The sequence below is a fragment of the Rattus rattus genome, chromosome 1, assembly GCF_011064425.1.
Source record: "Rattus rattus isolate New Zealand chromosome 1, Rrattus_CSIRO_v1, whole genome shotgun sequence".
In the NCBI taxonomy this organism is placed as follows: domain Eukaryota; kingdom Metazoa; phylum Chordata; class Mammalia; order Rodentia; family Muridae; genus Rattus; species Rattus rattus.
The window spans coordinates 260,909,148-260,935,016 of NC_046154.1; the positions used below are offsets into that span (position 1 = coordinate 260,909,148).

At 50.4% G+C, this 25,869-nt stretch overlaps 2 protein-coding genes across 2 annotated transcripts; both read right to left on the reverse strand.

Moving 5' to 3' along the window:
• Window positions 1–2,750: 2,750 nt before the first annotated feature.
• On the reverse strand, window positions 2,751–15,921 carry Soat2 (sterol O-acyltransferase 2). The gene is made up of 15 exons (XM_032890931.1): window positions 15,543–15,921; window positions 15,085–15,140; window positions 12,275–12,411; window positions 11,518–11,577; window positions 11,176–11,283; window positions 8,516–8,792; window positions 7,963–8,032; window positions 7,481–7,565; window positions 7,034–7,079; window positions 6,790–6,919; window positions 5,200–5,297; window positions 4,693–4,791; window positions 3,901–4,036; window positions 3,326–3,471; window positions 2,751–3,135 (listed from the first exon to the last, which is right to left on the reverse strand). Exons 1-15 carry the CDS (start codon window positions 15,616–15,618, stop codon window positions 3,085–3,087), a joined length of 1,575 nt encoding a protein of 524 aa, XP_032746822.1. The 5' UTR covers window positions 15,619–15,921; the 3' UTR covers window positions 2,751–3,084.
• An 842-nt stretch (window positions 15,922–16,763) lies between these two features.
• Igfbp6 (insulin like growth factor binding protein 6) lies at window positions 16,764–21,735 on the reverse strand. Its single transcript, XM_032890932.1, has 4 exons — window positions 21,211–21,735; window positions 18,686–18,810; window positions 18,430–18,552; window positions 16,764–17,097 (listed from the first exon to the last, which is right to left on the reverse strand). Exons 1-4 carry the CDS (start codon window positions 21,518–21,520, stop codon window positions 16,975–16,977), a joined length of 681 nt encoding a protein of 226 aa, XP_032746823.1. The 5' UTR covers window positions 21,521–21,735; the 3' UTR covers window positions 16,764–16,974.
• Between the last annotated feature and the right edge of the window lie 4,134 nt (window positions 21,736–25,869).

Below are 25,869 nucleotides of genomic sequence, written 5' to 3' on the forward strand. Positions count from 1 at the left end.
ACATGCACACGGATGCATACGTTGTGTGCTTAGGCACATGCACGTGCACACACACACACACACACACACACACACATAAACGTGTATATGTGTGTGTGTGTGTGTGAGTGTATGTATGTATGCATGTATGTATGTATAATTACTGTGCTGTGCAGAGGTCAGAGACATCTCCAGAGTTGGTTCTCTGCTGCCACTTTTTTTTTTTTTTTTTTTTTTTTTTTTTATCTCAGGTTGTCAGCCCTGCATGCAGTGCATGCTGGAACCTCCACTGAGTCGCCCCCCCGCCACCTCAGGCTCCCTCCCCCCTCTTTTTTTTTTTTTTACTTTAGATGGAGTTGTGCGTGTGTTTATTTATTTTGCATGTGTGGCCTTTTGCTCTTTGGCAACAGTCTTTCTCTTTCTTCCTCTTCACCCTGCTTATGGTCACATCCTCAAGTTTCTGTTGCTGTGATAAATCACCCTCACCAAAAGCAACCTAGGGAGAAAAGGGTTCGTTCTACTTACACTTCCAGGTACCTGGCCTGTCACCGAGGGAGTAAGAGCAGGAAGTGGAGCAGAAGCCATGGAGGAGTGCTGCTGCCTTCCTGGCCGGCTCAGCCTGCTTGCTTGCCTGCTTTTTTTTTTTTTTTTTTTTTTTTTCTTTAAAGACAGGATCTTTCTATGTAACTCTGACTGTCCTGGAATTTTTTACACAGACCAAGCTGGCCTTGGACTCAAAGAATCCACCTTCCTCTGCCTCCCAAGTGCTGAGTAGAGGTGTAAAAAGGTGTATCTGGCTCCAGCCGGCTTTCTTACAGCACCCAGAACCACCAGCCCCAGGGAATGGGGCTCTCCACAGGCAATCTGGTAGGGGGATTTTCTCAGTTGAGACTCCCTCTCCCCAAATGACTCTAGCCTCTGTCAAGCTGACAGAAAAAAAGAAAAAGAAAAGAAAAGAAAGCCAGTATTTCTATGCTAAGGTAATAGCGATAACATGAATTAAAAAAGCTAGATTCACATATTTTATTTTGGTGCTGGCAAGATGCCTTAGTGGGTAAAGGTGCCTGCTGCCCATGTGACATCTAAATTCAGTTCCTTGGGAAACTACATGGTGGAAAGAGACAGCAGACTTACACAAGTTGCCCTCCGACCTACACAGGTACACCTGGTCTCACACACACACACACACACACACACACACGCACACGCACACACACACACTGTGCATTGAAGAAGAGGAGGAGGGGAGGAGGGGAGGAGGAGGAGGAGGAGGAGGAGGAGGAGGAGGAGGAGGAGGAGGAGGAGGAGGCGGCGGCGGGGCGGCGGCTGGAGAGATGGCTCAGCACTTAGGAACACTGACTGCTTTTCCAGAGGACCCAGGTTGGATTCTCAGCACCCACGTGGTAGCTCACAGCTGTCTGTAACTCCAGCTCTAGTGGATTCAGCACACGCATCCAGTCAAAATACCAGTGCATGTGAATAGAAATAAAGAAGAAAAGAAAAGAAAAGTCGAAATAAACAAAATATTTAAGGATATGTGAAGTTGCTTTTTTCTTTTCCTGTTGCTGCGTAAAATTCTCTGATGAATCGACCTAAGCAAGGAAGGCTTTGTTTCTGGCCCACAGAGCAAGGTACAGCCCATGATGGCGAGGAAGTCAGATAAAGCGGCCTGAAGCAGCTGGTACAGGTGTCCAGTCAGGAAGCTGAGCACAGTGAGGTGAGAGCATGCCGACTTACCAGCCCTTGACTCGGAGTGATTCCAGCACGCCATCTTGCTGAGACAGGACCCTGCTCTCTGACCCTGGCTGGACCTGAACCTTCAACCCTCTCGCCTTAGAATTATAGGAGTAGACCACTCTACTTACCTTCCATTTTTGTTTTTGTTTATTTCTGTTTTGTTTTGTTTTTGAACCAGGGTTCTCTGTGTAGCCCTGGCTGACCTGGAACTCACTCTGTAGACCAGGCTGGGCTGGCACTCAGAGGTCTGCCTGCCTCTGCGTCACTTGTACACTGGAGTGCATCTCCTCGCAGAGGCCATAAGAGGGCGTCAGGTATCTGCAAGCATAGGTTATGAGCCTCTGGATAAGGCTGCGGGGAACTGAACTCAGATCCTCTGCAAGAATAGTGCGAACTTTTAACCAGAGACACCTCTCTCCGGCCCCTCCTGGAAAAATGATTTACCTCTTTTTGGTAGAAAATACCCTTTGGGAAGTATACAACAAAACAGATATATATATACATACACACACACATATATGTGTATATATGTATATGTATACACATATATACATACACACACACATATATATATATACATACTCAATTGTGTGTGCATGTGTGTGTGTACTCATTATAGACACATGAGGCTGTTTGTCATGTATTGTTTATAAGGTCACTTGCTCACAAAATGCATTTTCAAAGGGGTGATGGTATACACCTTTGATCCTAAAACTTGAAAGGCAGAGACAGGGGGGATCTCTGTGAGTTTGCAGCCAACCTGTTTTTTTTTTCTTTTTTTCCGGAGCTGAGGACCAAACCCAGGGCCTTGCGCTTGCTAGGCAAGCGCTCTACCACTGAGCTAAATCCCCAACCCCTGCAGCCAACTTGTTGACATAGTAAATTTTAGGCCAGTCCTAGAGCTAAATTAACAAACAAAAAAACAAACCCGAAAAAAAGTGAAATAAAGCAAAACCCCCACAAACCCAAAAGTCAAACTTAAACACACACACACACACAAAACAATAACAAAGTCGGGTTTTCAACAAATCGTCAGTGAATTAAAAGGGAGACTTAAGATTTTATTGTTGCATTGGGAGAAACAGAACCAGTGGTGTCCAACTTTGATGGCCCCTGTTCCTCTGAGTCTCCCCACACCTGGAGAGCCAAGGATCAGAAGGTGACCTGTGCACAGTCCACAGAGGGTGGTGCTCGAATCAAACTGTACTGAGCGTGTGGCCAGCTGCCCACAGAGGTGTGTGCTTGAGTCCCTGTGACCCCGCTGGACGGTCCCTGACTCCAAGTGAGGTCGTGAGGAGCTCTGGCTCTGGGCTTTGCTGGTAGAGAAGAGCTTGATGCCATCATCTGTGCAGCGTGAAGCCTTGACTTCTAGGGGTGGCAGGACCAGGAGCGAGGTGTCACCAGCTCCCAAAATGTTGGCTGTGTCAGGGAAGGGTAGATTATTAGTGAGGTCACTCTTGGTGACACACATTATGAATCTAAAACACGAGTCCCCTCCCCCAGCCATACCCTGTCCCCGACCATAACTATTGAACGAATCAGAGCCCAACAGGGCTGACTGCTGGGTGCCCTGTCTTGCCAGGGGAACCAGGAGAGGCTGTAGTCTTACCTGGGGCAAGGGACAGTGTCGCCGAGCGTACCACTCCTGGCAGTATAGGCTGACCTGGATGCCCTGACCCAGGAAGAGAAAGGTCCACATCAGGACGTTCCAGGCTGGACCTGTGTGCCTGTCGTTCATGGTGAAGTTCAGCAGACCTAGACGGGAGGCAGGTTGTCATTCCAGTGCCTCGTCTCCTTTTGCCTCCCATACCAGGGTCTGGGAAGGGATTTGCCACAAAGGAAACCCTCCCTCCCCAGACAAGACCTTGATCCCAGCTGCAGAAACTCCCCGAAGGTCTCAGGAACTGGGAGAAATCTGTATTGCTCAGTTTACCCCTCAATTCCTGAATTGTTATTTCTGGTTCCCCCAACTTTTCCTGTTCCTTCCACATTCCCTGATCAAATGCTTCTCTGTGACCAGAAACTTTCCCCCCAGGTCTTTCAGGAGGCGCCTATTGCCTTCCAAGGCCACCCCCACCTGCATGCATGCCTGTCCCTCTGGCCCTCTTTAGCATCTCAGGAGCAGCCAGGCCCCCTCCCACCGGCTGCCTCCCACCTAGGGCCACAGAGGCTACACTCACTCACCTCCAACCACAAGGAAGAGGATCAGCATGACCGGGTAGAAGAACCCCAGGACGAAGCAGAAGATGTACTCATGTACCAGGGCAGACACTAGGAACACTCCCAGCATGGCTGCCCCTCGACCCTGCCTTCCTAAGAGCTGGTGGATAGGAAAGAGAATGCACATGTCTCCCATGGCACCTTCACAGAGCGTCTCCTTCGTGAAGTCAGGAAGGAGCAGGATTCAACAGGAAGGGTGTGGGAATTTGGGCTCAGAAGGGTCCTCACTAATGTCATTTAAGAGCCTTGTCCTAACCTCTTGGTCCTTAGCCGTGTGATTTTACTGTTTTTGTATTTTGACAGTGTCAGAGACCAAGGCCTTATGAAGTGCTCTGCTACTATGTCCCCATCATCATTATCATCATCACCATCGTTTGTATTTTTGAGACAGTCTCTCCATGTAGTCCAGGCTATCCTAGAGCTCCAGGCTGGTCTTGAGCTCATAGAGATCCTCCTCCTCTGCCTTTCTGAGTACTCAAAGGCTTGAGCTACCATACCTGCCCCCCCCCCAGTCTTATATTTCGTGTGCACCTGTCCTTGAGTGCGCACTCCAGCAGACAATGTCGTGCTACTTAAGCACCTTCTGCTGTTTTCTGAGAGTCTCATATGTCTGGAACTCACCCTCAAGGCCAGGCTGGCTGGCCAGCAAGCCCCAGACATCTGCCCTTGGATCTGAACTTGAGTGGGGCAGAACAAGAGGAGGAGAAAGGACCCTCGTTGGGAGTGTGAGAACTGAGGAGTGTGCACAGCTCATACCCACAGCCCATCTTGATACACGTAGCTGTACAGCCAGTCATGGACCACCACGTTCCAGGTGCGGTAATAGTTGGAGAAGGAAGTAGAGTTCCACCAGTCCTGTGGGGATTGTGGATTTGGGGAGGGATGGACGCGAGATCTGAGGCGCTGGCTGCCGCTCCCCACACCCACCCCTACCTGTATCCTTTAGAAGGTCTGGCTCTTGGGCAAACTGAGGCAGCCAACACTCTCAACTCCCTCTCCCAGCCTGGGCCCTGCCCTCTTGCCTATCCACTCAGAAGTGGCACCATCCACACAGAAGCCCTACCACTTAGAGGTGAAGGACTGGCACCACCCTTACACCCTGAGGCCCACATTACTCGTGGCTGGAGATGAACAGCCCTGCAAGGTGGCACCCACCGCAGCCAACTCCCTCCCAACCATCCCCCTCACACCCCCTCCCCGCCCCCGGGGCCTTGGTCAACCTCCCCAACTGCAGCTCTCAGCTAGCCCCGGTCCAGGCCGCACCCGGTAGAACATTCTGTCTCCAAACCGCAGCATCTCGGCGAAGGCGTTGAGCCAGCAGTGCAGGAAGGCGAAGAAGATGAGGAGCAGCATGAAGATGCCTAGCGGGCGGGTGGGACAAGAGGTGCAACCCCCGCAGCCCTGATCAGGCTCTCTAGAGCCTTTGCTCAGCAATCAGGGACCCGACACAGAGCAAGCATTCATTCACCGTTCATGCGTTCCTTAACCGGCACATTTGCTGGCGTGCTTGACCCTGCTCTATGCCTGAAAATCAGAAATACAGATTCACACTGCCCCTGGCCCTTGGAAGTTCATCACATTAAGACAGACGCACACACGCTGAAACCTGTATATGGATCGAGGTCGGGGATAGTGGAACTACCGAGATGACAACAGGGGACGTCCCAGAGGTGTAATACAGAACAAGGGTGAGATCACTGAAACTGTGGCTCCCAATGACCGTGGAGGCCAAGTAGGCTCAGGGTAGCCTGAGCGACACAGCAAGGCACAATCTCAAAGGAGTAAAAATAAGTATGTACGATAAAATAAAAGTTAGAAAATGGAAAGGGGGCGGAGCTGCCCAGAGAGCAGAGCGGATGCCCTCCAGCAAGGCTGCATTCCAAGTGGGGAAAGGGCATTCCAAGCCCACCACCCTAGCTGCATGGGATAATGAGACAGGAGGATTCAGTTTAAGGTAGAGATGTCTCAAAAACAAACAAAATGTCAACATAAATAATTATCAACATCCGGGAGGCTGAGGCCGGAGGATCTCCAGTCTGGAAGCCAGTCTGCCCTATAGAGTGAGTTCCAGGAGAGCCAAAGTCACACAGAGGGACTCTTTCTCAAAAGAAACAAAAACAAAAACAAAACAAGCAAACAAAAACAAACAAACAGCCCAAAAAACGAACAAAACAATTGAGAGTCCAAGTCCCATTTGAGAAACTTTAGCGAGTGAGACCTTTCTCAAAGTAAAAAGTGAGGGGGCGGGAATGAAGGCTCAGTGGTTAAACGGCACCCGCCTGCTCTTCCAGGGGTCCTGAGTTCAATTCCTGCATGGTGGCTCACAACCATCTGTAACAGGATGCCCCTCTGGCGTGTCAGAGACATTGTGCTCATATACATAAAATAAACAAATCTTTTTAAAAAGTTTTTTTTCTTTTTTTCGGAGCTGGGGACCGAACCCAGGGCCTTGCGCTTGCTAGGCAAGCGCTCTACCACTGAGCTAAATCCCCAACCCCCTCCTTTTTTTTTAAAAGAAAGAAATGAATAGGGGCTGGGGTTAGCATTTGTCTGCCGTGATGAGGCCTTAGGTTTACTCCCCAGTGCAGAAGGAAGGGACCGGGAAGGAAGAGAGAAAGAAGGAAGGAAGGCAAGCCTTTGGAAGCAGGGTCGTGGCTGGGTCGATTTGCAGGAGAGACTTCCCAAGCCAGAGAAGGAGACCGTGAGTGGGCGGAGCCATGTTACCAGGCTACAGGAAGAAGGCGGTAACGGACTGGAGAGGCCGGTGTTAGGGACTCAGAAGGGTGAAGCTTTCCCTGACAAGCCTCCCCCGGGGTGGGGCACAGCCTTTTGCCACCATGATGACCTGCTTACCTGGCCCCGTGGCGTGCAGGATGGACAGCAGCAGAGCCCGGGTGCTGAAGGGTTCCCGGCTCATGTTGGCAAAGACAGGGACACAGAGGCGGCCCAGGATGAAGCAGGCATAGAGCAAACAGCCCAGAGCCTGCAGACAGAGGAGGACACATGTCTTTGGCAGGGCCACTGCCTCCTCCCCAGCCTCCCCCACCTCTAAGCCACCTCGAGTCACAGCTGGACATCTTCCACCCTGTCTTCTGACCTGGGCAAAGTTCTTGGCCACATAATTCCACCTGATGCTGGGTGTCCTGCAGCAGTGATAGGAAAACATGATTATCACCCTTTTCTCTGTCATTCCTTGTTCAGGTCTTTTAGCCCTTTCTCTGAAGCTCCCTCCATTGCTCAGGCCGGAATGGATTCCCTGGGGTCATGGGGGTGGTCCTAGAACACTTCAGGTTTCCCAGAGCAAACACAATAAGTGGGTGTTCAGTTTGAGTGTCATTGGAGGTGTCCAACCATACGCGATGTCTGGGGCATGGAGGACAGAACTGGGTTGATCAATTGAGAATGGATCATGGGAATGTCCAGGGCAAAGGAAGGCACAAGCCGTTTCCCTGTTACTTCCTTCGGAACAAGTGGCCGGTGCCTGCAGGAGAAGGGCACCACCCTTACTAGGCTGGGGCGTTTGGGGAGATGGGCAGGGTCTCACCTGGGGTATGTCTCTCTGTAGATGAGTGTAGGGCAGAAGAGGAAGTAGAGATAGCTGGAGAAACTCGGGGTGCAGATGCCCTTCCCTGGGCAGGAATGAAAAGGGTGGGTCAGGATAGGGAGGGCAAACCTGCAGTAGCTCGGGGAGGTGGACTGGGCAGGGATCCAGGGTGTGCATTCCGTGCGGCTGAACTCGCTCACATTCTAGATGGGCTTTGTAGACTGGCTGTGGCCAGAACTTCCTGGGCGGCCCCCGCCCATTCTCTGTCACCCCTGTCTTTCCAGATCGGGACCTGGATAGCACCGGGAGGTCTGGGTAACAGTGGTTCTCTCAGATGTGGGCCTGAGAATGCTCACTCAGCTCAGCTAAAGGTCAGCTCTGTGTCTGCTGGACAACCGTCTCTCCAGGGTAGAGCTTTGTATCTGTGGCTTCCCCAGCGGCCAAGAGGATCCAGGTCACAGTGGACCCGTGGGACACCTCACCTCCTCTGACACAAAAGATCCCAGGCACAGTCTCTCTCAGGAAGGAGTAGCTTTTCATCAGGAATCTGACCTGAGGTGGAAGGGAGACCAAGTTGCTATGTGGCTCTAGAAAATAACCTCTCTGTACTCAGATTTACCACTGGGAGTCAAGCCAGTTCAAGACCTGCCTGGCAGAAGCCCGCGGTTTCTGTTTGTTTGTTTTTTAGATGTATTTATTTTATGTATATGAGTACACTGTTGCTGACTTTAGACACACCAGAAGAGGGCATTGGATCCCATTACAGATGGTTGTGAGCAACCATGTGGTTGCTGGGAATTGAACTCAAGACCTCTGAAAGAGCAGCCAGTGCCATCTCTCCAGCCCACATTTTCTATTTTTTTGTCATGACTTTGTAGCTTAACACAGACAGCGCTGGGACGAAGGGTAAAGAGAGACAGGGCAGTCTTCATCCCACCGCCGCCAGAGTCACAGTGTTACCTAGCAACCAAACCCAGCCAGAACGGCCTTGTATCCATGCCGGTTGTCCCGTCCCAGAGTCCCCGGGGGCCTTACCTGCTCAAAGACAAGCACACAGCGCGAGGCCGGTGGGAGTTCGTGCTTCACTGACACGTGCACCGGCAGGACGCAGAGCACCGCGGCATGGGCAGCCAGCAGAACACAGCCCAGGCTGGCCCCCAGCGTCCAGGCGGCCCCTGAGCGTGGCCTGGCCCACAGCCGCAAGGTCTGGTAGGGCAGGAGCAGCGTGGACAGGAACATGGGAACCCACGTCATCAGCGCCAAGGGCAGCTGTCCAAAGCTGAAGAGGAGTAGATCAAACTCCAGCATCAACCTAGGCGGGTGGAAAGGAAGACTGTAAACGGAGGTGGTTGTGTTCTGTTTTTGTTTTTTTTTTTTTGTTTTCCTAGACAATTCTCATGTATTCATGTATCCCAGACTGGCCATGATGTAGTTGAGAATGACCTTGAACTTCTAATCTTCTTGCCTCTACCTCATTAGTACCAGGATTTCACACATAGGTCACCTTAACCTTATTCGTGCACTGCTGGGGTCAGACCCAGGGTTTCCCTGATACTAAGCAGGCACTCTGCTGATTCACAGATGCTGAACCAGCAGAGGGTTCTTGAAAAGCTGTGTTTCTTTCTTTCTCTCTTTCTTCCTTTCTTTCTTTCTTTCTTTTTAAATATGTCTCCGCCTCTTTTTTTTTTTAAAGATTTACTTTATTTATATGAGTACACTGTCGCTGTCTTCAGACACACCGGAAGAGGGCATAAGATCCCATTACAGATGGTTGTGAGCCACCTTGTGGTTGCCAGGATTTGAACTCAGGACCTCTGGAAGAGCAGTCAGTGCTCTTAACCACCGAGCCACCTCTCCAGCCCAGCTGTGTTCTTAAAGTGTTCAGGTTAGCCCTGGTGCCGACCGGACTTCCAGTGCTGGTCTTTGCCTCAGATCATGGGATAGATCATAGCATAGATGACCTTGGAGCCCCAGGTCGGTGTCAGTGTTGCAGGTCTCAATACTGTAAGCATTAGGGTGTGGAGAGTTGAGGTGAGCTTTTATTTTTTCTTTTATTATTATTAATTTGGTCCCCCCAGTGTGTCTATAGCTGTAGGCCCAGGCTCACGGACTGCTCTATGCTCAGTGTTTTGCATGCCTGGGTGGAGGGTATTAGAACTTGCTTGAAATCTCAGCTACGTCAGAGGCTGAAGCAGGAGGATGGAAGCCCTAAACTGTAGGAGTAATCTGCTGTGCACTGTGTAAACGACGGCAGACATAGAATAGTATACACAGGTTGATCCGGTTACGGGCTGGTTGGGGAGCAAGCCTAGCTTAAGGCCCAGACATTAATCCACAAATAAATAAGCCTCCACGTCATTATTCAGGAACTGGGGTGGGACATAGAAAAGACCAAGCAGTTACACTAGACGAGCTGGGACATAGGAAGGCCTTGCCTCAAAAAAGGAAAAAAAAAAAAAAAAAAGGAACTTTTTATAAGAATGTGCTGCTTGGGACTGGAGAGATAGACCAGTGGTTAAGAGCATTGACTCTTCCAAGCTCAACTCTTGGCACAGCACTCACATGCTGGTTCACAATCATCTGTAACTCTAGTTCCAGGGCGTGCAATGAATCCCCTCTTCTGGCCTCTTTGGGCACCGACACAAGTGATGCAGAGACATGAAGGGAAAACATCCCTACATATAAAACTAAATTTAAAAATTAAAACAAGAATATATGGCTTATAAAGATGAAAAATGGGGACTGGAGAGGTGGCTCAGTGGTTAGGAGCACTGACCGCTCTTCCAGAGGTCCTGAGTTCAAATCCCAGCTACCCACATGGTGGCTCACAGCCATTTGTAATGGGATCTGATGTTCTCTTCTGACACAAAAGTGTACACGCAGATAGAGCACTCATGTACATGAAAAATGCAAACAGGTGGTTGAGGATATTAATTAGTTGGTAGAGAGCTTGCCTAGGGTGCATGAAGCTTCTAAGGTCAATCTCCAGTGTGTGCCTGAAATCCCAGCACTTGAGAAGGAGGCGCAAGAGGACAAGAAGTTCAAAGTCATCCTTAATCACGTATGGACTTCAGATCCATCCTGGGCTATGAGAGTCTGTCTCACACAAATAGAAACCACCTCAATAGCTGTTAATAATGGATCATGTGAACTAAAGCTGGTAGTCCAGCTTCTGTAGTCACTAAAATCAAGCAAGACAAGACTTGGTTACAAAATCAGATATAGTGTCTCACTTATAAACACCTCCAACCCCATCTTGTTGGTCCTTATGGACATAGGCATGTGAATGCACAGGAAACGTTCTAGGGCAAACTCAAACTATTAAGCAAACAAAAAACACCACCAGGCCTGCCTGGCGGTGGTGGCCCACGCCTTTAATCCCAGCACTCAGGAGGCAGAGGCAGTCATATCTCTATGAGTTTGAGACCAGCCTGGTCTGTAGAGTGGGTTTCAGCATGGCAAGGGCTACACTAAGAAACCCTGTTTCAAAACAAAATAACAGTAACAAATAAACAAGTCAGACCTGGGGGCTCATACCTGTAACCTTAGTTACTTGGGAGGAGACAGAGGCAGAGGAACAAAAGTTCTAGGTCATGGGGCTGGAGAGGTGGCTCAGTGGTTAAGGGAAGGCCGAAGGCAGGCGTGGAGAATAGGCCAGGATATCTGATCAGGTCACTGATTCAGGAGGGACCTACCTGCCCTCATCAATGAAGTCGATGGCCAGGGTACTGATGATCAAGACACAGAGGCCTGCTATGAACATGTGGTAGATGGTTCGGAAATGTTGCACCTCCATTAGCTCGCTGGAAGGAAGGAGCCCGAGGGTCAGGGAGGAAGGATCTTCAGAGGCCTGCAGAGGAGCTCAGGGCAAGCTCATGGCTCGAGCTTCTCCTATTTGTTTTCCCCAACAATGCCAAGGCAGAGCCCTCTCCAGACCCTCCCAGTAGACCACCAAAGTCCATGCATGAGTACTGTGCATCTGTGGGACCCCTAGGCAAAGCCTTTCTCTTCAGCCTTTGTCCTCACCCCCAACTTACTCGAGCAGTGACTTGCGGGTGATGAAAACTTTCCGTTTCCCAGGGTGTAACTCTTGGGTCCTAGATTGAGACAGTTTTCAGAACCAGGGGCCAGAGGAAGAAAAGGGACTGGAGGGCAGTGTTGTGTGGAAGGAAGGAAATAAGAAGCAGTAAAGACAGCCAAGTTGACTGCTGAGTGAGGTCTGGAAGATGGAGGAGTGTGTGTGTGTGTGTGTGTGTGTGTGTGTGTGTGTGTGTATGCGCACATGTACATGAGCAACTGCATGCGTTGTGCAAGTGTGGATACGCATGTGCATGCATGTGTGTGTGCAAGTGTGGCATGCATCATGCATGCATGTGCATGCATGTGCATGCATGTGTATGTGTGTGTGTGCATGTATGCATGGGCATGTGTACTTGTGTGTGTTTCTGAATGTGTGTGTGCATGTGTGTATATTCATATGTGTGTGTACACAAGTGTATGCGTGCATGTGAGTACATATGTACAAGTGCATGCATGTGTGTGTGTGCATACATTTGTGTGTGCATGCATTTGTTTGTGTTTCTGCCTGTGTGTGCATGTGTGCATGAGCATGCATGTGTACATATGTGTGCATGTGTGCATGTGTGCATGTTTGTGTTTGCATGTGCCTGTGTATGTTTAGAGAGACAGGGTGATCAGGAGAGAGGAAAGGAGGCTGAAGTCAGGGTTATGCCAAGGCTGACAAAGGGTCAGGCGTTCGGTGAGAGGAGCACCTGTCTTGGGACCCTGACTCACTTCCTTGTAGAATCTGAGGCGGTAGAAGGAAGAGGTCTGTCTTGTTTGGGGTAGGCTTGCACAGCTTCCCATATGGCCCGATCCATCAGCTCTGCCAACTCTCTCTGTGCTTGCTCCAGACACTGTGTCTTCACAGCCTATGGGACAAAGCCAGGCTAGAGCCCACTGTCCCTCCCACCAGCCGGTCCTTTCTTCGCTCTGAACCCCCGCAAGTTAAGAACTGGGAGCAGGAGGAGGTAAGCATGGCCTGGGAGCCTCCCCAACTTCTGTCTCCTTCCTGGGGCAGCAATGGGAATAAAGAACCACAGCAGAAGCAAACACCCGTGGTTCCAGCCTCAGGAGGCCAGCTCAGGGACAGCAGGAGTGGGGCTTTTAAACAGATGACCTCCAGTCCTCAGTCACTGACCTCCGAACTGTGACCTCACTAACGAATGGGAAGATCTCGCCAGCTGACTATGGTTCTTGCCTGAAAAACCTTTTGCTTTTGTTTTTGTTTTTTAGAGACAGGGTTTCTCTGTGTAGCCATATCCTGAAACTCACTCTGTTCCTCAAATTCACAGAGATTCACCTGCCCCTGCCTCCCAAGCCCTGGGTTATTTTTTTAAAAAATTATTTATTTATTTGTTTATTTATTTATTACATACACTGTCGCTGTCTTCAGACACACCAGAAGAGGGCATCAGATCCCATTACAGATGGTTGTAAGCCACCACGTGGTTGCTGGGATTTGAACTCAGGACCTCTGGAACAGCAGTCAGTGCTCTTAACCATCTCTCCAGCCCCAGTCTCTGGGCTTAAAGACATGTGCCAACCACTGCCCAACTAGCACAATTCTTTTTAACTCATAATCGTAAACAAACCTAACAGATTATTTATCTTAAATCTGCAGATGGGGGAAGGAATCTAGGCTGGCATTATCCAATGTTGCCAGACAATTTAAGTGAGGGTTTTAAAATATTTATACAAAAACTGCAGCTGCTCAGATAGCCCAGTAGGTAAAAGAATTTACTGTGCAGCCCTTGTGACTTGATTTTGATCCTGAACTCTCTCCTTCCAGAGAGAGGAGAGAGCTGACTTTTTTTTTTTTTTTTCCAGAGCTGGGGACCCAACCCAGGGCCTTGCGCTAGGCAAGTACTCTACCACTGAGCTAAATCCCAAACCCCAAGAGCTGACTTCTAAAAAGTCACACAGGGGTTGGGATTTAGCTCAGTGGTAGAGCGCTGTTTAGAAGCAAGGCCCTGGGTTCAGTCCCCAGCTCCGAAAAAAAAAAAAAAAAAACTAAAAGTCACACAGACACACAGACAGACAGACAGACACACACACACAGATACACAAACACCCACACAGAGATACACACAGAGAGATACACAGATGTACACACAGACATATGCACAGACACAGACACCCACACCTAGTACTACTACTACTACTATTACTACTATTATTATTACTACTACTACTACTACTAATAATAATAATAATAATAATAGGGCTGGAGAGATGGCTCAGTAGTTGAGAACATTGACTGCTCTTCCAGAGTCCCTGAATTCAATTCCCAGCAACCACATGGTGGCTCATAACCATCTGTGATGGGATCTGATGCCCTCTTCTGGTGTGTCTGAAGACAGCGACAGTGTACTCATATATATAAAATAAATAAAATCTAAGTAAATAAATCTTAGACAATAATTTTAAAAGAAATGTCTTATCTTTGATAATCATTAAGGAATGTTGAAAAAGTTAATAACTGGTGATTTAGGTTTCATATCACCCTTCACTAACCTTAATTCTAACAATGTAGTTGAAAACTTTTTTGAGTGGGATACGGTCTCATTATGTGACTTGGCTGCTGGCCTGGAATTCTCTATACAGACCAGGCTGTCGTTAAATTCAGAGATTCTCCTGCTTCTGCCTGCTGAGTGCTAGGATTAAAGCAGTGTGTCATATGCAATATGCCTGGGCAGAAAAGGCATCTTTTTTTTTTTTTTTTTTCCGGAGCTGAGGACTGAACCCAGGGCCTTGAGCTTGCTAGGCAAGCGCTCTACCACTGAGCTAAATCCCCAACCCCAAAAGGCATCTTTTTTTTTTTTTTTTTTTTGTTTTTCCGGAGCTGAGGACCAACCCAGGGCCTTGCGCTTACTAGGCAAGCGCCTACCGCTGAGCTAAATCCCCAACCCCTAAAAAGGCATCTTTTTATCATCTAGCCTGTCCTTCCATTTGCCTCCTGTTACCATAGAACCTGCCTATCTTTTTTATTTCCTTTTCCTTCCCTTCCTTCCTTCCCTTCCCTTCCTTCCCTTCCTTCCCTTCCCTTCCCTCCCTCCCTCCCCCCCCCTCCCTCCCTCCTCCCCTCCCTCCCTTCCCTTCCCTTCTCTTCCCTTCCTTCCCTTCCCTTCCTTCCCTTTCCTTCTTTTCCCACAGAGACAGGGTTTCTCTGTGTAGCCCTGACTATCCTGGAACTTGCTCTGTAGACCAGCCTGACCTCGAACTCAGAGATCCACCTGCCTCTGCCTCCTTGAGTGCTGGGATCAAAGGCATAGGCCACCACCACCTTGGTTGCTTTTTATTTCTCAGGGTCTTCTGTAGCCCAGTCTGGTTTGGAAGTTATTGTGTAGCCAAGAATGACCTCAAACTTCTGATCCTTCTCTCTCTACTTCCCAAGTGCTAGGATTGCAGTTGTACGCCATCACACCAGGTTTCCGTGGTGCTGCAGATCAGGCCCAGTCTTCATGTGAGTGAGACTGGCACTCTACCAGTTGAGCTACATCTCCGGTTCTGACCAGTCCTTTATGACCTCTGTGACCCCTCACCTCCATATGTCGGGTCCATTGTACCAGGTCTGGGGCTCTGTGCGTCCTTGTGTTCCCTAGGAGGAAGAATCAAAGGGGACTCAAGAGGGAGGAGGAGTTAGGCGTTCTGTGTGCCCACAGCCTCGGTTCCCAGTCAATATTTAGAACCGTGTGTAGAGCCACTAACCGGGGAAAGTGACATGCGCAGTGAGCGTGACCTTTAGTGAGAATGAACCTGATGAAATGGCTTGAAACAGGGAACCCAAAACAGGGAGGTACTTCATTCACCCCTAATGAAGGCAAGGCCACCCTCTGAACATTCCCTTCCCTCCACTGCCGGTCCGAGTCGTGTGGGAAAGAGCAGAAACTGCCTTCTCTGAGGAAAGGAAGTGGCCAAGCAGCAAGCTCTCCTCAGACATACTCTCCCACCTCAGGCTTGCCTGAGTGTCCGGAGCGTGGGGGATGGGAGGACGGCTCACCTTCTCCACAGGCTCCGTTCTCCTGCTCCTCTCCCAGCCTTTCTCTCCTCCGCAGCTGGGGCGCCTTTGGCTCCATGGTGCCCGTGTGGAGCGGGACAGCACACAGCTGTTGTCTGTCTCCTTCCTTCCTTCCTTCCTTCCTTCCTTCCTTCCTTCCTTCCTTCCTTCCTTCCTTCCTTCCTTCCTTCCTTCCTTCCTCTCTCAACCTACCTATGGAGCTCGTGTGTCCCACTCAGAGACAACTCCAGAGAGTAAAGTCCTTTCCGGAGCGGAGCCCGCCGCGTGTCAGATAGGTTATCTACAGGCAACGTTCCTCATATCCTGGCTCTGGCCGGTCGGTGCATGTCACAGCCCCTCTATCCTCACCCACTATGGTCAGCTTCTATTTCGCTTTCAGGAGTGGATCCGTGCATCAGGTCTTGAGGGGGACTTTGCCTCCCCGAGGCTTATCACATAGCTTGGCTCCTCCTGGCTCTCTCTACAGAGACTGAAGGTCAGGGAGGAACCAAAAACATCTTCAGATACCTTGTAGGTATCTTGTAGCTTTCTGAGGGCACACGATGAAGCCTATAGTGACACGTTCAACAATATTTTGTCAGGGGCTATACCTGTGATGTGTATGATGTTGAGGCCCCTCAGTGTCAGCTCCTCCCTGCACCTCGGGTTACCACATAAGCAGAAAGGCCAGACATGCACTTATTCAACAACAGTGAATAGTGCCACAGGTTGGCATTCCCTACCTATGTAACTTCAGGAGAGTGGACCAAACTCTTTAAGCTTCTTCTGGTGGAAAAGAAAGGTGGGGGGGGGGCAAAATTTCCCTACCTCATCAGGCGATTGCCAGCGCTAATAAGGTAGTCTGGATACACCATATAGAGCCTGATCACACTCCTTCCTTTCTGGTAGGCAGTAGGGCAGGTGAGTGCTTTGGGAGTTCCACTTTGGCAAATTCCCTCTGGGGATTAACCATTAATCCTCCTCCTGCATCAGTCCAAAGGTCAGTGATAGAAGCAAGGTTGTAATCACCATGATCTCAGACAGAGGCCAGGATCTCAGTCAATCCCATAAGGGAGCTCGGGTGGGTATCCGGGAGAGGCTAGAGGGCTTGCTGCCTGTGCCTGTAACCATCTACTGCATTCCAAGGATAATGGAAGGCACTAGGTGTGCTCCACAGGGAAGGGAAAAGTAGAAACGCTATGAGTAAGAGAGACACAGAGACGCAAGCCCTAGATCCCCCCAAGGCAGCTTTATTAGTACACAAGCCAACAACAATCTTTCTAACTTGCTGTGTAAAGGCCCAGGGGTGACAGGGACAATGGGGTGGGGCTTGAAGGTGGGTCTCATCTCGGGGCACAGAGTTATCATCACTTCACATAGAGCTCAAATGACAGCCCCGTGCTCCTGCCAGGGTCCTGGAGGCTCCCACCAGGTTTCACCCGCTGCTCCTGGCAGAGCACTGAGAGCTTCCCTGGCCATCTGGAGACACTGGCAAAGGCTGGCCCATCGGATCCACACACCAGCAGGGACCACGGCGATTCCCCTGCGAGGAACGACACTGGGGAGAGAGGTGCAGGTCAGGGTGAGGTCCAGGCTTTGAGCAGGAGAAACATCTGAGAGCTCTTAGTGGCTTTACCTACTAAGTAGGGCCCACTTTGCTAGGCCAGAACATTAGCTTTCAAAATGCAGTTTCAGAGCGCTAGCCTAGCAAGCGCAAGGCCCTGGGTTCAGTCCCCAGCTCCGAAAAAAAGAAAAAAAAAAATGCAGTTTCAGTCAAAAGCCCAACATCCCTCATGTTAGAAACGTGTTCACAGGACGAGTCAGGAAATGCAGAAAGGACTTTGCCAGCTGGTGCTCAGCTGCCTCCAGATGATCCCCAGGGCTCATTTGAGTCCACTGCAAGGTCTTATCCTAGAGCAACTTCAAGTCTTCCACTGCAATAGTTGGCCTTGGTTTTTCTTTCAAATCATACTAGAGATCGAGCCCAGGGCACTGCTAAGGAGAGCTTTACTAAATGAGCTATAGACTTCTTTTCTTTTTTAAAGATTTATTTATTTATTATATGTGAGCACACTGTAGCTGTCTTCACACACACCAGAAGAGGGCATCGGATCCCATTACAGATGGTTGTGAGCCACCATGTGGTTGCTGGGAATTGAACTCAGGACCTCAGGAAGAGCAGCCAGTGCTCTTAACCACTGAGCCATCTCTCCAGCCCTAAACTTCTTTTCATTTTACTTTTTTTTTTCTTCTCTCGTTTTTGGACACAAGAGGTTCATGAAGTGTCCCAGGCTGGACTTGAACTCATGCAGAATTCTAGGAGCCTGCCTCAAGTCCATGGAAATGTCTCCAGTGGAAATCTTCAGCCCTCTGTCTCCCTACCAGCCCTTCACTTGTAGGTCAGACAGGACTTGAACTTACAATCTTCCCGATGCTTTTCATGTCTACATGGGTCTTAAAATTGGAAGAAAGTGTGTGTGTGTGTGTGTGTGTGTGTGTGTGTGTGTGTGTGTCCCTTTTTTGGTTGCTGTCTGTTTGGTTGGCTTTGGTTTCTCGCTCGAGACAGGGTTTCTTTGTGTAGCCCAGGCTGTCCTGAAATTCACTATGTAGACCAGGCTGGTCTTGAACTCACAGAGAACCACTTGCCTCTGTCTTCACCACCTGGCTGTTGTTTTTGGAGGTGGGAACTCATTCCTATTCTCCTATCATACTTCAGAAGAGCCAGCACTCTTTCTGTAGCTTTGCCTCAAGTTCCCTCCCTCCCTCCCCCCTCCCCCCTCCCCTCTCTTTCCTTCCCTCCCTCTGTCCCTCCCCCTCTCTTTCCTTCCCTCCCTCTCTCCCTCCCTCCCGGGCAGGGGGCTTGCACCGAGGAGAGGCAGCTTCTCCTCACCTGCTGCTTGCGGTAGAAACCTCTGAGGTCACAGTTTGGCACATAGAGCCCATTTGCTCCGCCTCTGAAGACCTCAGTCTGGAGCTGCTGCAGTACTGAATCCAAGTGTCTGCGGCAGGGGCCCTGGAGACGGACAGGGGCGGATGGGGGCGGTACTCAGGATTCTAGGAGCCTGCCCGCAGACTTCCTTGAGTCCACGGAAAGGTTTCCAGTGGGAATCTCCAGCCCTCTGTTTCCCTGCCAGCCCTTCACGCACCATTTCACTATCTTGAACAGGACTGGGCCTTATAGGGGCGGCCGAGGTCCGTGGATTCTTTTGCCGGTCTCTGTCACGTGGGCGGGAGGCGCCTCCATGGGGCTTGCTCTCCTTGGTAGTCTCTTCTGTGGTTACAGGAAGAACAGGAGGGGAAATCAAAGATCAGTCAGAGCAGACACCAGCAGCACAGGAGCCTGGGTCCACTTCTACCGGTTAAAGTGAGAGGGACTGAAGGACTCAGTTTCTCCTATCCTCCCTTATCCCAGCTGCAGTTTCTTCGTCTAACAAACTGTACCGATGGGTGTGGTAGTGTATAATTCCAGCACTTGGGAGGCCTCGGTAACAGGATTGCCACAGGCTCATGGCCAGTCTAGTCTATTCAACAGGAGCCTAAGAGATGGCTCAGTAGTTAAGAGCACTGGCTACTCTTCCCGGAGACCAGAGTTCTATTCCTCAGCACCCTATGGTGTCTCACAGCAGCTGTTTGTGACTCTAGTTACTGGGAATTCAACCCCATTTCTGGCAACCACGTGGTACACAGACATATACGTACAGACATACATGCAGGCAAAACACCCACATGTGAAATAAAAATAAAAACCTGGCTGGGCGGTGGTGGCGTATGCCTTTAATCCCAGCACTCAGGGACAGGCAAATATGTAAGCTTAAAGCCAGCCTGGTCTACAGAGTGAGTTCCAAGCTAGCCAGGGCTACGCGGAGAAACCCTGTCTCACTCGCTTCCCGCCAAAAATCCCATGAGTACAAAGTACTGTTGGTTATTTCCAGCATTCACACTTCCTTTGAAAAGACCTGCCTATTCCACTAGAGGCCAGAAGAGGGCACACCAGGCCAGGAAGATGGGCAAAGAACAGTGGGGGGAGAGAGAGAGAGAGAGAGAGAGAGAGAGAGAGAGAGAGAGAGAGAGAGAGAGAGAGAGAGAGAGGTTATGTGGGAAGAGGACCCAGTGGAATGTTTGGCCTTGTTGTGACCCCTCAGTGAGTCAGTCCACCCTTCCCAGGCCTGAGTTATTGTTACTTGCTCAACCCTAGTGGTCCAGGAACACTTGGATTTAACCCTTAGCCAGGATGCATTGAAGACTGCAGAGGGGGCAGGAAATGAGAGGTTTCCAACTTCCAGGGTGCACCTGGCTCTGGAGAGCTTCTGGGGGTCCTGGGAAGAGCTCAGGATGCAAGAAAGCCAGGGCTAGGAAAAGGATGGGATGATGCAACGTATGTTTTTACTCCACTCCCTCCGCAGTGTCAATGATGTTGTCTGGGTACCACATCCTCCTCAGACCTTGTCCCTCACACCCTGCATTTAGTGCCCAACTGCAATGATGCCTCAAACTGCCTTCTCCAGCCAAAACACACCTTCTCAGAGGAACCCTAGAATCCTAGGCTCTGACACTAGAAACTGAGGCTTCAGCCTCTCCAGTGTGCTTGTGTGCGTGCATGGTCCTGTGTGTATGTGTGCCTGTGTGTGGGTGTGTGCATGCATGTGTGTATGTGCGTGCATGTATGCATGCATGCATGTGGGTTCTCGAGTGTATGTTCATGTGTGCATGTGTGTGTGTGCATGCATACATGCGTGTGTATGTGTGTGTATATGCTCGTGCATGCCTGTGTGTGTGTGTGTGTGTGTGTGTGTGTGTGTGTGTCGGCAGGCCTGAGATTTTATAGCCAAAGATGATGCTGAGCTGACCTTCCCGCCTCCACGCCTAAGCGCTGGAATGACAAGCCTGCACTGCCAAGTGATCCAAATTAATTTCTCATCCCTTTCTATGGAAAAACCAGGAACTTGCTATCTTCCATCTCAAGTTGCTCCCCACCCCCATCTTTGGGGTGCTGACTCACTCTGGTCCCACCCACCCAATGATTCAGCCTTCTGTGTTCATCCCTGGAGTAGGGTGGGGCAGGAGGGCATACAATTCCTACCAGGTTTAAATCATAAGTCTGTTTTGGCAGATTCCTTTTCTTCCCACTTTTTCAGCCCTCCCGGGTCTGCCCGCAGCCCTCGGTGCCCGCTGCTCCTGGTGCCCATTGAACCTGGTGCCCACTGCCCCATGCCCGCGCCCCAGTGCCCACTGCCCACAGTGTCCACTGCCCCCAGCGCCCACTTCACAGTGGTACTGAAAGAGGAACAGGAGACATTTCTTAGTGTGTGGAACTAGAGTCTGGGGTTCCCTTTCCTCCTCCTCCATAAGGAATTTAGGTCCTGTCTCCAGCGTGGGTCTCAAGAGCGATGGCGCTGACCCTGAGGAAAACTAAAACTCAAACCCTCCATCCTCCTACATTACGTCCCTTTTCCTCAGGAGAAAATAAATAGGGAAAGGGAGAGCAGCAGTCATCTCTCTTCCTTAGCTGTCCCCTGATGTTTCTGCTTCACTCAAGGCCCAGGAGGAACCAATGGGCGGGTCCCAGAGGCTAGAAAAGGCTATCCACTTGCATCTGTCCAGATTTCTACCAGGAGAGACTAGCTTCTACCTCAGGTAGGCGAGTGGGAGGCGGGACAGGGCATGGACTCACCCGACGGCCCTCTGGCGCGTTGACAGCGGCCCTGGCCGATCAGCAGCGCCCGCAAAGGTGTCTCTTCGTTCTCTCGGGGTTGGCACTGCAGTCCTGGGGCGCACTTAGGGATGTAGACCCCGCACGGTTGCCCCTCTCTCCTGAAACAGCCTCCGGCCTCTGCACAGCCGTCTGCAGGCGACCCCGCGTCTTCCTCCTGCACCCCAGGCCCGCAGCTGGGGCACCCCGCTAAGGCAGACTCGGAGCCCGCAGCGAACAACAGCATTAGCAGCATCAACAGCGGCTGCGTGGGCAGTCTGTCCCAGGTCATGGTCAGAGTTTTTGCCCTGTGCACTCCTTCCAGAGAGTCTAGTGCAGCTGCTGCGGCAGCTGCTTCTCTTTAAGAAGCAGAGATCTGGGCTCGGCCCCTTAAAAGCCAGGTGAAGGGGGAGGGGAAGAAGGCAGGGCAGTCCCTTAACTGGGTGGACTGGAGGGCCACCCACCTGGGTCCACCAGGCTTTTCCCTCCCTTCTTCTTCTCTGCCGCTGTTTACTTCCCAAATTGTTCTGATTTTTTTTTTTTTTTTCTTTTTCTTGCTTTGTTCCTGGGAATCTCGCCCGGAATTTGGGAGCTGTACATCTGGCTGAAGGGACTGTGGGGGCAGGGAGGAGTAAAGGGGAGAACAGCGAAGGTGAACCCTGAAATCCAGTTAGTACGAGTGTATGAGGGGCCTGTAGGTCCCCCTGCGAGTGAAAAGATGGGGGTGGTGGTGATGGAGAAGGTGACCCGAGGAAAGATAGTATGGGGGTGGAGTTTTGGGCGAGCGGTGCATCGTGAAAGAGAAAATGCTAGGGAAGATGCCAGGCATCTGGGCAGCAAGAAACAGATCCAGAGAGGGGAGAGAGAGAGATGGTGAAAATGGGGAAGGTAAACTAAGGACTCCTGGCCGGTGCCTGTGAAAAACAAAACCACAAAAACCCAAGAAGATCTTTAGGACAATAATGGAAAGACCTTAGAGACAATAATAGAAAAGGCTGGGGATGCCACGGGTAGAATGAAGACTGCTTTGTGAGGAATACACCTTGAGTAAATGTGGGAATCCTCCGAGAGCCCTCAGTTGAACTGAGGGTGGGCGGTAAAAGTAGGGGACCATATTCTAGATGCGGTTAGGGACAGAGGTCTGGTCATAGACTAGGTCTCACCCTCATCTCTGCACTTCAGATGATCCTGTCTCTCCTGCTTCTTTCCTAAAGCCTGTCTCCTTTCTATTAGTCACTCTTGACGTCTTCTGGGTTTCTCAGATTGATCTGCGGCCACAGGTTTTGGGTAGGAACTGGACTGAGAATTTCAGTACCAGAGCGAATTTGTCTCCGCTAGACGACGGCTGCTCCTGTTCTGCCCATCCAAAGGCATGTGCCTGCTCGGCCCCAGGCAGAGTCCCACCCTAGGCAGGGGTGGGCGGGTGGCCAGCCAGCACTCCTGCAACTCTCAAGAAACAAGTGGGATTGCTACATTGGACCACCCGGCCTGCTCAATTCTGAGTTACACAACAACAATCTCATTCTTTCCTAAAACAAGGGCTCCGGACAGTGACTAAGTTTAAATTCTGGGCCCCTAAGCAAGAATGTCAGCAAGGGCTTCCTGAGCTTTTAAGCAGATTAAAAAAAAAAAAAAAAAAAGGAAAGAAAGAAAAAGAAAAAACACCCGTGGCTTCTCTGACCGTTTAGAAAGTGATGTTTTCCTGTTGCCATGAGATACGGATGCTGATTTAACAGGCAGGAAAAAGTGACTGTTATCTTCCAAGGCCCTGGAGCCTCCTCTCTATGTCCTGACCCCAGAGCAGGGAGTGTGGTTCCCGTCCAAACCCTAATCCCTATTACTTATTTATTTTCTTTCACTGCACATGTATCTAGCTGGCGTCTTTTTCATGGACTCATGTGATGAGTATTCTCAGCCGATGAAATGAGCCAATTCAAGCCAGAGTAAAGTAAAAAAGCAGGTTTATTGGGGAAAGCTCCAGGGAAAGCTCACTGACCACACAGTAGGGGAGGAGGTTAGTGAAGTCATAGCAGAGGGAGACAGAGCATAGGGGGAAGAAAATGAGAGAAAGCAGGAAGAGAAGCAAGAGAAGTTGAGAGAGAGAGAGAGACAGACAGACAGAAACACAAAGACAGACAGACAGAGACAGAGGAGAGACAGAGAGACAGAACTACTTCTGGAGGAGAGGAAACCCAGCCCCTGGATTGGAAAGTTCAAGGTAGAGGGCTTGGTATGCCAGTCATACCCCTTAACAGGTAGGGACTGAGGAGAAAGAACCTGGAGGACAGGTCCACTTTGGTAGTGAAATAGGCACATTAGCTGCTTGCCCCGAGTTTGAATCCCAACATCTTGTTAACTGCTTCTGAACATGCCTCCTTGTGGCTCTCCGCCCCCGTCCCCCAGTGCTCTCTCTCTGTACTTCTCTGCAGGCTAAGCAGAGCTGCACTTATCCCAGCAGTCACTTTCTCTTTCCCTCTCTTTCCACTATGAATGCCCAGAGATTTATGCCGTCCCTGCCTGGGCACAAGCCTCCTTGCAGACAGAGGTCCTTGGGTTCTGCTTTTCTTTCTTTTGGGATGTCTTGGTACCCAGAGAAGAGACGTGGAGCTCCTGCTGTAGCAGGCATTTGGGCTGGGGTGTGAGAGTCTTCATAAGCACCTTTGCTAAGAGGCTGTGGTAGATTAGCCTTGGGCTATGATGTAGGTATGTCCCTAAACTTGGTATGAACTTATGTCACAGGCCATACCCATCGCTGAAGCTTGGACCTCACATGCCCCGTGCACCCATGGCATCCTCAAGCACGAGCTTCTTCTGGTAACTCGGGGTAGAGAGAGAGGGCTACCTGAACTATTTTCAGCTTTAAGGTTCACAAGAAGGTTGAGGACCGTTCAGAGAGGAAGTCCTGTGAGAGAATACAGGTCTGCAGTAGACCTGTGGTGATAACCCTAGTGGATGGACATCCAGCCTGTTTTTCTGCCATCTGGTCTCCCACATCCTTCAAACCTGTTGGACTGAAGTGACACCCTAGTTGAGTAATGGTCTCTTCCTCAAAAGCCTTTGGGAGTACTCCATTCCTACCTTCCTACTCTAGAGCTCACCAATCCAGCCACCTGTCCGGTCACCTTCCCCAGAACCTTTGGCAGTTTCTCATCTCAGTGCTTGAACTGAGGTAAAGGGAAGTGGAGGTGGGGCGTGATCGTTTTTCCTGAGGTAATTTCTTTCCAAGTCTTCAGGCCTTCCAAGCTAGACTCTCGGGAGATGGTTCTGGATCTCTGGATGGTTCTTGAACCCTTTCTGGATTCTGCCGCTTCTTGCCTTGCTGTGGCCATTTTATATGTTGAAGAAGGTATTGTTTTAAATTCTCTTCTTCCTCCTCTTTCTCTTCCTCCTCCTCTTCTTCCCTTTAAGACAGGGTTTCTCTGAGTACCCCTGGCTATCCTGGAAAGCCTGCCTCTGCCTCCTGAGTGCTGGGATTATAGGCATGTACCACCACTGCCCAGCTAAATTATATTCTTTTTATTATTTTGGCTTATATGTTTGTTTATGAATGATACCGGGTTTATTTATTTATTATATGTAAGTACACTGTAGCTGTTTTCAGACACACCAGAAGAGGGCATCAGATCTCATTACAGATGGTTGTGAGCCACCATGTGGTTGCTGGGATTTGAACTCAGGGACTCCGGGAGAGCAGTCAGTGATCTTAACCACTGAGCCATCTCTCCAGCCAGATACCGGGTCATAATATATAGCCTTGGCTGTCCTGTAACTCCCTATGTAGACTAGGCTGGGGCTCCTCCACCTCTCTTGGGTCTTACTATGTATTATCTAGCTATGGCTGATGCTGAACCTGTTACGTAGACTAGACTGGCCTGGAACAGGCAGAGATCCATTTGCCTCTGCCTTCTAAGTGCTGGAATTAAAGGCTGTGCTGTAGGATTAAAGAGGTCCCGCGTCTGCTCTGCCACAGGGCTCAGGCCGCTCCGGGAGGCAGGACACGAGAACTTTGACCGCGGTTATCCCATGCCTCTGGGCTTCGGAAAGCTGGGGGCGGGGAGGGGGGGAAGGCACTGCTTTCAGGGTGGAGGAACGCAGTCTGAGAGCAGGACACAGCCAGTGCTGGCTTTGCGGTCCCTGGGAGAGCAAGGAGGCTGGGCTGTCTGGTTCTCAGGCTCTTGAGCATCCAGGCACTGCTGAGATACTGCGGAAGAGCTGAGAACGGAGTGGGGGCCGTGGGGCTGGATCTAGCCCGGGGAGCTGAGAGGAAAAAGAGGGGTTGAAGCTCTGGTCAGTTCCACCGGGGAGCTTGACTAAGCTTGGTGGCTGCCATCGGTGGGAGCGCAGGGAGGCCCTCTTCAAGAGATTACACGGCAGCTCTGTAAGTGAAGACCTTCTCTGTGGCTCCCCACGGCAGATGGCTTCAAGGCGTTTATTGTCATGGCTGCCGGAAAGGTGGATAAGTAAAACCATACACCGCTTCTCAGAGTGGGGCTGAGATTAAATACCTTTTGCAGGGAGGAGTGTCTGGAAAGGGAAATTCATTGGCTAAGCCTCCAGACCTTTAGGTACTTCATTATAATGGATATTTGTCTTGAGCCTATGTGACCTGTGGTCAAGTCCTCTACCTGTGAGGGGCTTAGG

Coding starts and splice junctions, on each gene's coding strand:
- Soat2 (XM_032890931.1), bottom strand. CDS start 15,618: ATGGAGCCAAAGGCGCCCCAGCTGCGGAGGAGAGAAAGGCTGGGAGAG. Junction 12,412..15,084: donor AATGGACCCGACATATGGAG/GTGAGGGGTCAC, acceptor TTTGTCCCATAG/GCTGTGAAGACACAGTGTCT. Junction 3,472..3,900: donor CCTCTTCCTTGTGGTTGGAG/GTGAGTGAGTGT, acceptor CCTCCCGTCTAG/GTCTGCTGAACTTCACCATG.
- Igfbp6 (XM_032890932.1), bottom strand. CDS start 21,520: ATGACCTGGGACAGACTGCCCACGCAGCCGCTGTTGATGCTGCTAATG. Junction 18,553..18,685: donor CTGTTCAAGATAGTGAAATG/GTGCGTGAAGGG, acceptor GTCCGTCTCCAG/GGCCCCTGCCGCAGACACTT. Junction 17,098..18,429: donor GTTTCTACCGCAAGCAGCAG/GTGAGGAGAAGC, acceptor CTCTCTCCCCAG/TGTCGTTCCTCGCAGGGGAA.